The sequence below is a fragment of the Tursiops truncatus genome, chromosome 10, assembly GCF_011762595.2.
Source record: "Tursiops truncatus isolate mTurTru1 chromosome 10, mTurTru1.mat.Y, whole genome shotgun sequence".
Classification (NCBI taxonomy): Eukaryota; Metazoa; Chordata; class Mammalia; order Artiodactyla; family Delphinidae; genus Tursiops; species Tursiops truncatus.
The window spans coordinates 98862420-98876686 of NC_047043.1; the positions used below are offsets into that span (position 1 = coordinate 98862420).

Genomic DNA, 14267 nt, shown 5'->3' on the forward strand with positions numbered 1-14267 from the left:
TCTTGCGTCTCCCTCCCTCCTACCCTCCCTATCCCACCCCTCTAGGTGGTCACAAAGCACCGAGCTGATCTCCCTGTGCTAGGCGGCTGCTTCCCACTAGCTATCTATTTTACATTTGGTAGTGTATATGAATCTTTAATGTATGTGTTTCATCAATAATTTTCCCTTCTTCTTGCTTGTTGATCATGATACATGTACCTTCTTTTTGTTCAGTGGGAAAGAGGCAGGTTCAGAGCCCTGGGAAGACTAAACCTCCCATAAGTGAATATCATCAATTAGTTAACAACAATACTAGCAATAATAGTTATTATAGATAATTAGTACATACCGAATGTTATTATGTGCCAAGCACCGTTTCAAGCATTTTACAAGCAATAGTCACTGATTCTTCCTAATAACCTTATGAGATAAGTACTACTATTATGTACATTTTCTAAATGGAAACAGTGAGACATTAGAAAAGCTATAAAATGGGGCACTGGATTTGACTTCAAGTGGAGGTCCACACTCTTAACGACTAAGACATACTACCTCTCAATTTTGAAGCACATAAGTAATAAATGGTACTTCATTCCAATAGTTTGAAGTGACAGTTCAGACTTTTAGATTGAAAGTAAGTCAGCTTAGTAAATGTAAAATCTTTCTTCTTTTATCTTTTAAAAAATAAGTGAGATTGTACTATACTTGATGCCTAAGAAGCACAGCTCCTTAGTGAAACCCTTAGGCAGGTTTGTTTTCAGAAACGATTCAGGGAAGGCAGGTCTGCCCTCAGGCAGGTGGCTGGAACCAAGTGGGACTGGTGCAGGTACCTGAATGCGCTGAGGTGAGGCTACCGCAGAATCAGTGGAGATTATCTGGATGCGCGGGGAGGGGCTGGTCATCCCTGGAGATTCCGGCCGAGAAGTCTGTGTACGTGGTACCTGTAGGTGAGAAGAGGGCTGCATCACAAGGGGGCTTAGAAAGATGCCCAGTGGTGGTTTGAGGACCATGCCTCTTGCTTTCACTGTAGCTTTTTGAGTGATAAAATTGTATAGTTTTCGATGACAAAGGAATCAATGAGATATTTCCACAGAATGATCCTAAGAAACAGCTACAATAGCTGTTTCTAATGTTGAAAATGGAAGAAAAAAATGAAAGGTATTTTCAGGTCTGCTCTGCACAGCATCAATAAAATAAAAAGCTACCAAAATAACTTCTTAGAGATCATCTTTGAATTTTTTTCACTGTCTCTAAGGCCAGCTATAAAGCACTCCTTTAAGATGACAGGTTCCAGAAGACAGGCTCTCACAATACTGCTGAGGATGGCAAACAACCAGAATTACACTGGAAACTACTGGGATTAATACTTGTGAAAGAGTCTGGCAACCTCCCATCCTCACTGGGATGAAATCGGAAAAAGCTCATCAATAACACAAGGTCAATACCCACTAAAGTCAAGGTTCAAGGTTCTGAATGGTCACTTGGGCACCTGAAGTGAGCAGATATTATTTTTCCTTGAATAAAAGTATATCATGAACCAATGCTTTTCAAACTTCAAAAAAACAAAAAACAAAAAAAGGAAAAAGAAGAAGAGGAGGAGGAGGAGGAAGCAACACTTCCCAATTCATTCTATGAGGCCAGGATTACCTGATACCAAAACCAGACAGACATCACAAGAAAACTACAGATCAATATTCCTTATGAATATAGATGCAACAATCTGCAACAAAACCCTAGCAAAATGAATCCAGAAGCATATAAAGAATCATACACTATGACTAAGTGGGATTTATCCCAGGAATGCAAGGTTGGTTCAGCATATGAATCAAACAATATAACACACCCAAGAACAGAGGACAAAAGCCAAATGATCATCTCAACGTACAGAGGAAGCATTTGACAAAATTCAACACTCTTTCATGATAAAAACACTCACGAAAATAAGAACAGAAGTACTAGGCTTCCCCGGTGGCGCAGTGGTTAAGAATCCGCCTGCCAATGCAGGGGACAGGGGTTCGAGCCCTGGTCTGGGAAGATCCCACATGCTGAGGAGCAACTAAGCCTGTGCACCACAACTACTGAGCCTGCGCACCACAACTACTGAAGCCCGCGTGCCTAGAGCCCGTGCTCTGCAACAAGAGGAGCCACTGAAATGAGAAGCCTGTGCACGGCAACGAAGAGTAGCCCCTGCTCACTGCAACTAGAGAAAGCCTGCTTGCAGCAGCAAAGACCCAATGCAACCAAAAATAAAATAAAGTACATATTTAAAAAAAGAATAGAAGTACTGATATTCTATCAATCTGATAACGAGTATCTATAAAATACAGCTAACATAATACTTAGTGATGGAAGACTGAAAGCTTTCTCCTAAGATCAGGAACAAGACAAAGATGTCTGCTTTCACCATGTCTACTTGACACTGTACTGGAAGTTCTAGACAGGGCAATTAGGAAAGAAAAAGAAACAAAAGCAGCCAGATTTGGAAAGAAGAAAAACTATCTCTTTTTGCAGATGATACGATCTTGCACACAGAAAATCTGAAAGAATCCACAGAAAAACTATTAGCGCTAGTAAATGAGTTTCAAGGTTGCAGAATATAAGATCAACATATAAAAATAAGTTATCTTTCTATAAGTTAGCAAAGAGCAATCAGAAAATAAAATTAAAGGAACAATCCCACTGACCATAGCATCAAACACAAGAAAATAGTTAGGAATAAATTTAACAAAAGTGTAGTATTTGTATACTGAAAACTACAAAACACTGTTGAAAGAAATTAAAGAAGACCTAGATGACATCTGTGTTCATTCATCAGAAGATTTAATATTGTTAAGATGACAATATTACACAAATTGATCAACAGATTTAATATAGTTGCTATCAAAATTCTAGCTGTCTACATTGCATAAATTGACAAGCTCATCCTAAAACTCATGGAAATGCAAGGGACCCAGAATAGCCAAACAATCTTGAAAAAGAACAAAGTTGGAGGACTCACACTTCTTGGCTTCAAAACTTATTATAAAGCTACAGTAATCAAAACTGTTGGCAATGGCATAAAAACAGACACAATGACCAACAAAAAAGAACAAAGAGCCCAGAAATAAACCCTCCCATATGTGGTCAGATGATTTTTGACAAAAGTGGCGTGCCAATTCAATGGGGAAAGAACAGTATTTTCAACAAATGGTAATGGAACAACTGGACACAACATAGAAGAATGAAACTGGACCCCTCCCTCCTACTATATGGAAAACAATTAACTCAAGAGAGAGAATTCTGGGAAGATGGTGGAGTAGGAAGCACCAGGAATCTCTTTCCCTACCTAGACCACAATTGCACTAGTGGAATCTGTCTGATGTAACTATTTTGGAACTCAGGAGTCTACTGGAGGCTTGCAATTTCCAGGGGAAGCCTTGGACCATAAATTGCAGTTAATTTTGGTCAACTCCAGCTCCTAGCACAGTAGCAGCAGCTACCCATTCCCCACATCTACCCTATAACAGGCACCTGTGCACATGTTCCAGAAGCAGCTTGCACACAGCTTGTGGGAGCCAGGGTGGGCAAAAAGGGCCCTTGTCCTCCAAATACTGGGGATCTGTGCTCCAATCAATGATTGCTTCCTCTGATCCCACAGGTGCAGACAAAGAAGGGGTATCCATTGTCTTTGTACTTCTTCCTACTGTTGCAAGCCCCTCCATTTCTGCTGAAGTGATTTCCAGGGGACTTAAAAGACTGGACTGCTTCCCCCACCTCCCCATTTTTCTCTTTATCCTCTATTGGGAACCAGACATTAAAGACAAGGACATTCAAAACTAACTGCATATATAGGGACAATTAGAAAGTAAATACACATGCTCAGAGAAAGGCACAGGTTCAGAAAAGACCCTAGAAAAGACGTTAAGTTTACATGTCAGGATGCTCCTTGGAAAACAGCTTACAACAAAAACAATAAAGTAACAAAAAACAGTAAATATTTGGAAAGGGAGAGAATCTGATTTCCACAGCTACCACATTATTAGATTTAAATGTCCAGATTCAAATGTTGTTTCAACAACAATAACAAAACCACGTGGCATACAAAGAAACAAGAAATTATGATCCATTCAAAGGAAAAAAAAAATCAATGTAAGTTATCCCTGAAAAAGATCTCATGTCAAATGTATTAGACAAAGACTGAACTAAAGGAAGACGTGGAAAACTCAACAAACGATGTAAGAACAAAATGGAAATACCAATAAACAGATATAAAACCTAGAAAGAAACCAAAAAAAATTTTTTGGAGCTGAAAACTACAATAACTGAAATGAAAAATTCACTAAAAGGATTCAAAGGAAGAGTTGAACAAGCAGAAGAATCAGTTACCTTGATAGAAAGTAGTGAGTCTGAGGAACAGAAAGAAAAAAGATTGAAGAAAACTGACCAATGCCTATGAGGCCTACAGGATACCAAAAAGTAGACCAACATAGCATTGTGGGAGTCTGGAGGACAAAAAGGGGGTGAGCAAAGAATATATGAAGAAATAATGTCTGAAAACTTCCCAAATTTGATCAAAGACATGAACATAAACATCCAAGCCCACCAAACTCCAAGTAATAGGAACTCAAAGAGACCGAAATCAAGACATTATAATCAAACTTTCAAAAGACAAGAAGAGAACATCTTGAAAACAGTAAGAGAGAAGCAAACTATCACATACAAAGGACCTGCAATTAGACTATTTGCAGATTTCTCAGGAGAAACTTTGGAGGCCAGAAGGCAGTTGGCCAATACAGTCAAAGTGCTCAAAGAAAAGAAACCTGTCAACCCAAAATACCATACCCGGCAAAACTATCCTTCAAAAGTGAGGGAGATTATAATTAAAACGGCAAAAGTTAAAGATAAAGAGAGGACTCTAAACGCAGCAAGAGAAAAACAAAGAGTTAATTTTATAAGGGAACCCCCATAAGGCTATCTGGTGATTTCTCTACAGAAATGCTGCGGGTCAGAAGGGAGTGGCAAGATAAATTCTAAGTCCTAAAAGGGAAAAACCTGCATCGTAGGATACTCTACACAACAAGATTATCATTAGAATAGAAGGAGAGTCAAAGAATTTCTCAGACAAGCAAAAACTAAAAGAATACAGCAATACTAAACTTTTAACCTGAAAGAAATATAAAAAAGTCTTCTCTAAATAAGATAGAAGCAAAAAAAAAAAAAAGCAGCAGCAGCAGCAGCAGCAAGAATCTATAGGAAAGAAAAAAAAAACAACCCACAATTGGGGCCTTCCCTGGTGGCGCAGTGGTTAAGAATCCGCTTGCCAATGCAGGGAACAGGGGTTCGAGCCTGGTCTGGGAAGATACCATACGTCGCAGAGCAACTAAGCCCGTGTGCCACAACTACTGAGCCTGTGCTCTAGAGTCTGCATGCCACAACTACCAAAGCCCACGTGCCTAGAGACCATGCTCCTTAACAAGAGAAGCCACTGCAATAAGCCCACACACCGCAACAAAGAGTACTCCCCACTTGCTGCAACTAGAGAAAGCCCATCTACAGCAATGAAGACCCAACACCGTCAAAAATAAATAGACAGATAGATAAATAAATTACTTAAAAAAACATAATTGAAAAGTATATCACTTAAATAAGCCAGTATGCAGATTAAAAAATTTTAAAAAAATTTGGGAGGTGAAAGTGATAACTACAATGAACAGCAAAAGCATAAACATGAAGATATAAAAGAGGACATAGGGGCTTCCCTGGCGGCGCAGTGGTTGAGAGTCTGCCTGCCGATGCAGGGGACACGAGTTCGTGCCCTGGTCCGGGAAGATCCCACATGCCGTGGAGCAGCTGGGCCCATGAGCCATGGCCGCTGAGCCTGCGCGTCCAGAGACTATGCTCCACAACGGGAGAGGCCACAACAGTGAGAGCTCCGCGTACCGCAAAAAAAAAAAAAAAAGAGGACATAAAAATCATAAAATGTGGGGAAGGGAGTAAGAAATTGTAGATTTTTTTTTTTTAGAATGTATTTGGAGCCTATATGACAACCAGTCTAAAGCAAGTAGATAACAGTAATAGGTTAGCATACCTGAAAAACAGGGTAACCACAAATCAAAAACATTATTCACAAAAACTAAAATAAGAAAACACAAGCATAATATAAAAGAAAACCATCAAACCACAAAAGGAGAAACAAAAAAAAGGAACGAAGAAGAAATATAAAATCAACTGGAAAACATTTACAATCGCAATAAATATATATCTATTAATATTTACCTTAAATTATATGCCCCCATCAAATGACACAGAGTGGTAGACTGGATAATAAAATAAGAGCCTACAATATGCTTCCTACAAGGAACCCTTTAGAGTGAAAAACACACATAGATTGAAAGTGAAGGGATGGAAAAAGATATTTCATGCAAACGGAAATCAGAAGAAAGCAGGGGCAGCAATACTCATATGAGACAAAACAGACTTTAAAACAAAATCCATAAAGAAAGACAAAGAAGGACACTATATAATGATAAAAGGATCAATACAAGAAGAGGCTATTATGCTCATTAACATATGCACCCAATATAGGAGCACCTATATAGATAAAACAAATACTAACAGATATAAATGGAGAAACTGATGAGAACACAGTAATAGTAGGAAATTTTAACACCTCACTGACATCAGTAGACAGATCGTCCAGACAGAAAAATCAATAAAGCAACAGAGATCCTAAATGACACAATAGAACAGTTAGACTTAATTGATATTTTCAGGACACTACATCAAAAAAACCCAGAATACATATTCTTTTCAAGTGCACATGGAACTTTCTCTAGGATAGACCATACACTAGGACACGTAACAAGTCTCAACAAATTTAAGAGGACAGAAATCATTTCAAGCATCTTTTCTGACCACAATGGCAGCACGAAACTAGAAATCAACCACAGAAAGAGAAATGAGGAAAAAAAAAAACGATTACATGGAGACTAAACAACATGGTGCTAAAAAATCAATAGGTCAACGATGAAATCAGAACATATGTTGAAATAAATGACAATGATAACACAACCATACAAAATCTATGGGAGGCAGCAAAAACTGTCCTTAGAAGAAAGTTCATAGCAATACAGGCTTTCCTCAAAATACAAGAAAAATCTCAAATAAGCATCCTAACCTGCCATCTAAAAGAATTAGAAAAAGGAGAACAAACAAAACCTTAAGTCAGCAGAAGGAAGAAAATAATAAAGACCAGAGAGGAAATAAACAGAGATTAAAAAAACAACAGAAAAAGAACAATCAAACCAAGAGCTGGGTTTTTGAAAGGGTAAACAAAATCTACAAACCTCTAGCCAGGCTCACCATAAAGAAAAGAGAGAGGACCCAATAAACAAAATAAACGAAAGAGGACAAGTAAAAACTGATACCACAGAAATACAAAAAAAACATAAAAGAATACAACTATATGCCAACAAATTGGACAACCTAGAAGAAATGGACAGGTTTCTAGAAACATACAGCCCACCAAAACTGAATCGAGAAGAAATAATTTGAACAGACTGATTACTAGACGTGAAATAGAATCCGTAATTTAAAAAACTCCCTGCAAACAAAAGTCGAAGACCAGATGGCTTCACTGGGGAATTCTACAAAACATTAAAAGAACTTACACCAATCATTCTCAAACTCTTCCAAAAGAGTGAAGAGGAGGGTACACTCCCAAAGTCGTTCTAGAAAGCCACCTCACCCTGATGCCAAAACCAGACAAAGACACCACCAAAAAAGAAAATTACAGGCCAATATCTTTGATGAGTACAGATGCAAAAATTCTCAAGAAAATATTAGCAAACTGAACCCAACAATACATAAAAAAGATCATACACCACAACCAACTTGGATTCATCCCAGGGTCACAAGAATGGTTCAACATACATAAATGAATCAGTGTGATACAACACATCAACAAAAGAAAAGACAAAACCACATGATCATCTCAATATACGCAGAAAAGGCATTTGATAAAATTCAACATCCATTCATAATAAAAACTCTTGCCAAGTAATAGAGGGAACATATCTCAACATAATAAAAGCTATTTATGACTAACCCACAGCCTACATAATACTCAATGGTGAAAAGCTGAAAGCCTTCCTGCTAAAATCTGGAATAAAGCAAGGATGACCACTCTTACCACTTCTATTCAACAAGTTTTGGAAGTCCTAGCCACAACAATCAGACAAGAAAAAGAAATAAAAGGTATCCAAACGGGAAGGAAGAGGTAAAATTGTCATTATACGCAGATGACATGGTACTAAGATACAGAAGACCCTCAAGACTCCACATAAAAACTACTAGAAGTGATAAGTTAATTCAGCAAGGTAGCAGGGATACAAGGTTAACATACATAAATCAGTTGTATTTCTTTACACTAGCAATGAAATATTAGAACGTAAAAAAAAAAACCCTTTAAAAATCGCATTAAAAAGTAAAATATTTAGGAATAAACCTGACCAAGGAGGTGAAAGACTTACATGCTGAGAACTATAAAACACTGATAAAGGAATTTGAAGATAATGCAAAGAAATGGAAAGATATCCCATGTTCTTGGATTGGAAGAATTAATATTGTTAAAGTGGCCACACTACCCAAAGCAATCTACAGATTTAATGCAATGCTTATCAAATTACCCATGACATTTTTCACAGAACTAGAACGAATACTCCTATAAATTTTATGGAACCATAAAAGACCCAGAGGGCTTCCCTGGTGGCGCAGTGGTTGAGTCCGCCTGCTGATGCAGGGGAGACGGGTTCGTGCCCCGGTCCAGGAGATCCCACATGCCACGGAGCAGCTGGGCCCATGAGCCATGGCTGCTGAGCCTGCGCATCCGGAGCCTGAGCTCCGCAACGGGAGAGGCCACAACAGTGAGAGGCCTGCGTACCAAAAAAAAAAAAAAAAAAAAAAAGACCCAGAACTGCCAAAGCAATCCCGAGGAAAAAAGAATAAAGCTGGAAGCATAATCCTCCCAGATTTCAGCCAATACTACAAAGCAAGAGTAATCAAAATCTCATGATATTGGCACAAATGCAGACATATGGATCAACCAGAAATAAACCCACACACCTGTGGTCAATTAATCTTCGACAAAGGAGGCAAGAATACACAATGAAGAAAGGACTCTCTTCAGCAAGTGGTGTTGGGAAAACTGGGCAGCCGCATGTAACTCAACAAAGTTAGAACACTCCCTCACACCCTACACAAAAATAAACTCAAAATGGCTTAAAGACATATATAAAACATGACACCATAAAACTCCTAGAAAAGAACATAGGCAAAACATTCTCTGACATAAATCGTAGCAATGTTTTCTGAGGTCAGTCTCCCAAGACAATAGAAATAAAAACAAAAATAAAACGTACAAGCTTTTGCACAGCAAAGTATACCATAAACAAAACAAAAAGACAACCTGCGGACTGTGAGAAAATACCTGCAAATGATGTGACTGACAAGGGCTTAATTTCCAAAATATACAAACAGCTCATACAACTCAATAACAGAAAAAGGCAAACAACCCAGTCAAAAAATGGGCAGAAGACCTAAATAGATATTTCTCCAAAGAAAACCATACAGTTGGCCAATAGGCACATGAAAAGATGCTCAACATCGCTAATTATTAGAGAAATGCAAATCAAAACTATAATGAGGTATCACCTCACACTAGTCAGAATGGTCATCATTAAAAAGTCTACAAATAGAAGCCCTGGTGGCACACTGGTTAAGAATCCACCTGCCAATGCAGGGGACATGGGTTCGAGGCCTGATCCGGGAAGATCCCACATGCCTTGGAGCAACTAAGCCTGTGCGCCACAACTACTGAGCCTGCGCTCTAGAGTCTGCAAGCCACAACTGCTGAGCCCACGTGCCTAGAGCCTGTGCTCCACAAGAGAAGCCACCACAATGAGAAGCCCGTGCACTGCAATGAAGAGTAGCCCCCGCTCGCCGCAACTAGAGAAAGTCCCTGTGCAGCAACAAAGACCCAACACAACCAAAAATAAAAATAAATAAAAAATTTTTTTAAAGTCTACAAATAATAAATGCTGGAGAGGGTGTGGAGAAAAGACAACCCTCCTACACTGTTGGTAGGAATGTAAATTGGTGCAGCTACTGTGGAAAACAGCATGGAGGTTTGCTAAAAAACTAAAAGAAAGAGTTGCCATATGATCCAGCAACCGCACTCCTAGGCATGTATCTGGTGAAAACTCTAATTCAAAAAGAAACATCACCCCAATGTTCACAGCAACACTATTTACAATAGCCAAGACATGGAAGCAACCTAAATGTCCATCAACAGATGAATGGATAAAGCAGATGCAGTGTGTGTGTGTGTGTGTGTGTGTGTGTGTGTGTGTGTGTGTGTGTAGTGGAATACAACTCAGCCATAAAAAAGAATGAAATAATGCCATTTGCAGCAACATGGATGGACCTAGAGATTATCATACTAAGTGAAGTAAGTGAGAAAGAGAAAGAGAAACAGCATATGATATCACTTATGTGTGGAATCTTTAAAAAAAATGATACAAATGAACTTATTTACAAAACAGAAGCAGACTCACAGACGTAGAAAACAGACTTATGGTTACCAAAGGGGAAGGGGATAAATTAGGAGTTTGGGATTAGCAGATACAAGTGTCAATGAAAATAATCAATAAAGAATCTATAGTAAGAAGAGTTTTATTTGAGCCAAACTAAGGACAAGCCCAAAAGCCAGCTTCCCAGATTAGTCTGAGAAGCTCCTCTGGAGAAGCATGGTTTCCAGCACAGTTTTATATCTTGTCAGAACAAAGAACATTACATTTCTTCAAGGTTTAAAAACAAAAGACCCCACAAAGATCAGTGATCAGTAAGTCAGCATGGCCTTGGCACCTGGGAAGGGAGTTTTATCATCAAAGAAGGCCCAGCATTGGCACCTAAGGAAGAGAGGAATCTTTATTTTTGACATGGACATTCTTTACTTCTGGTCAGTGTGCCCTTTTCTTTAATAATTAAAGCATATGTACAATGTATGTTTGATACGCCACAAACAGGCTATTTTAGTTAGCATAAAATTCAGGTTAACTCATGCATAAGCCAGAATGACTTCCCTGTATCTCAATACGTGAAAATTTCTTTTATCGCAAACTATACACACACACACATATATATACTACATATATTTACATATATAAAATAGATAAACAACAAGGTCCTTTTGTATAGCACAGGGAACTATATTCAATATCCTGTAATAAACCATAATGGAAAAGAATATGAAAAAGAATATATATATAAAAAACTGAATCACTCTGCTGTACGCCAGAAACACAACATTGTAAATCAACTATACCTCAATTAAAATAAACAGATAAATAAATACATATTTTTAAAACAGAGGGAGAAACCAAGACATTCCCAGATAAACAAAAGGTAAGGGAATTTGTGATCACTAGCTTTGCCCTGCAAGAAATGCTCAAGGGAGTCCTGCAAGGTGAAAGGAAAAAACACTAGGACATTGGAGAAATAAAGATTTCAATACAGGTAACTACGTGGGCAATTATAAAAGCTAGTATTATTGTAGTGATGGTTTACAACTATACTTTTTATTTTCTACAAATACATTTAAAGAAAAAAAACCCCTCAATTATCAGTGTAAAAGCTAGTACTGTTGTGACTTTAACTCTTGTTTTCTACATAGGAGACTAATGTATTTAAAAGAATTATTAGCTTATGTTTTTGGGCACACAATGCATAAAGATGTAATCTGTGACAACAACAACTGAAAGGGGTGGGGACAGAGCTGTAAAGCAAGAATGTTTTTCTGTGTGATTGAAGTTAAGTTGGTATAAATTCAAACTAGAGTGAATCTGTAACTTTAGGATGTTATATGTAATCCCCATGGTAACCATGAAGAAAACAGCTATAGAATATATACAAAAAAATGAGAAATGATTTAAACATTTCAATACCAAAAAAATCAACTAAACATAAAGAAGACAGGAATGCAGGAAATGAAGGACAGAAAAAGCTGTAAGGCATATATAAAACGAAGAGCAAAATGACAGAAGTCCCTCCTCATTAGTAAATATTTAAATGCAAATGGATTAAACTCTCTAATCAGGAGATAACGGCAGAATATTATAGAGAAACTGTGTTCCAACTGTATGCTGCCTATAAGAGACTCACTTTAGAGCCAAAGATACAAATAGACTGAAAATGAAAGGAAAAAGACCATGCGAATAGAAACCAAAAGACAGCAGAGGTAGCTGTACTAAAATCAAACAAAATAGACTTTAAATTTCAAAAGGTTGTAAGAGACAAAGAAGGATACTAATAAGAGGATCAACACAGCAAGAAGATATAACAATCACAAACATTTACACACCTAATAACCAGAAAAATATGTGAAGCCCAAACTGATAGAACTTAAGGAAGAAATGGACAGTTCTGCAATAATAATTGGAGACTTCAATAGCCCAATCTCAGTAATGGACAGAACCACTAGACCGAAGATATATGAGGAAATAGAAGACTTAACACAATAAAAACTAACTAGATTGAACACACTATACAGAACACTCTACTCAGAAACAACAAAGACACATTCTTCTCTAGTACACATGGGACACTCTCCAGGACAGGCCATAAGTTCAGCCACAAATTAAATCTCAACAAATTTTAAAAGACAGATACCATACAAAGTGTCTTCTCTGACCATAACAGGATGAAGTTAGAAATCACCAACAGAAGGAAACTGCAAAAAATTGCAAATCTGTGGAAATTAAATAACACATTCTTAAACAGCCAATGGATCAAAGAGGAAATCACGAGGGTAATTATAAAAAACTTAGAGATGAATGGAAACGAAAACACAACATACCAAAACTTAGGGGACACTGCAAAAGTGGTGTTAAGTGGGAAATTTATGAGCTCTAAGTACTTACATTAAAAAAAAAAAATCTCAAATGAGCAAACTAACTTTTACAACTAGAATAAAAAAAGAACAAACTGAATCCAAAGCTGGCAGGAGAAGAGAAAACAGAAATATAGAAAACAGAAAATCAATGAAACTAAAAATTGATTATTTGAAAAGATCAACAAAATTGACAAATCTTTAGCTAGACAGACTAAGGAAAAAAAAGAGAAGACTCAAATTACTGAAATCAGAAATCAAAGTGAGGACATTATTAACAATTCTACAGAAATATAAAACATTATAAGAAAGAGTAATTGTATGCCAATAAATTGGACAACCTAGACAAAATGAACAAACTCCTAGAAACAAAACATACCATGAGTAAATCATGAAGAAATAGAAAACATGAAGAGACTTATAACTACTAAGGAGACTGAATCAATAATAATAAAAAAAATTTTCCCATAAAGAAAACCCCTGGACCCAAAGGCTTCACTGGTCATTTCTTCCAAACATTTAAAGAAGCATTCTCAAACTATTCCAAAATACTGAAGAGTAAGGAACACTTCCAAACTCATTTGAGGCCAGCATTACCCTGATACCAAAGCCAGGCAAACACACTACAAGAAAACTACAGACCAATATCCCTCATGAACTCTGATACAAGAATCCTCAGCAAAATACAAGCAAACTTGTATCAGCAGCATATTAAAAAGACTATACTCCATGACCAAGTGGAACTTATTCCTGAAATGCAAGGATGAATCAACACGTAAAAATCTATCACTGTAATACACTGCATTAACAGAATGAAGGAAAAAACCCCACAATATCATCTCAATAGAAGGAGAAAAGGCATTTGACAAAATTTATCACCCTTTCATGATAAAAACACTCAAGGAATTAGGATAGTAGACTATCTCAACATAATAAAAGCCATGTATGAAAAACCCACAGTGAACATCACAGTCAATGGTGAAAGACTGAAAGCTTTTCCTCTAAGATAAGGAACAAAAGCAAGGATGCCTGCTTTCACCACCTCTACTCAACATTGTACTAGAAGTTCTAGCCAGAGGAATTAGGCAAGCAAAAGAAAGAAAAGGCATCCAAATTGGAAAAGAAGAAGTAAAAGGTAAAAGATCTGTACCTTAAAAACTACAATACATTGCTGAGAGGAATTAAAGAATAAATGGAAACCTTTTCCATGTTCATGGGGTTGGAAGACTTAATATTGCTAGGATGTCAATATTTCCCAAAGTGATTTATAGATTCAATGCAATTCCTATCAAAATTTCAATGATTTCTTTTTTGCAGAAATAGAAAAATCCATCCTGAACTTCATGTGGAATCTCAAGGGAAT

General features: G+C 37.3%; 1 protein-coding gene across 4 annotated transcripts in view; it reads right to left on the bottom strand.

The window, feature by feature from the left end:
- Positions 1–14267, bottom strand: part of NR2C2 (nuclear receptor subfamily 2 group C member 2) — an 83197-nt gene that overhangs the window by 31747 nt on the left and 37183 nt on the right. For all 4 annotated transcript variants that reach the window (XR_004528661.2, XM_033865483.2, XM_033865485.2 and 1 more), the window contains one exon: positions 810–920. Coding sequence is in view for 3 of the 4 variants with exons in the window: in XM_033865483.2 (XP_033721374.1) it covers positions 810–920 (111 nt within the window). In the remaining variant the exon portion in view is untranslated. The remainder of the gene's footprint in view (positions 1–809; positions 921–14267) is intronic.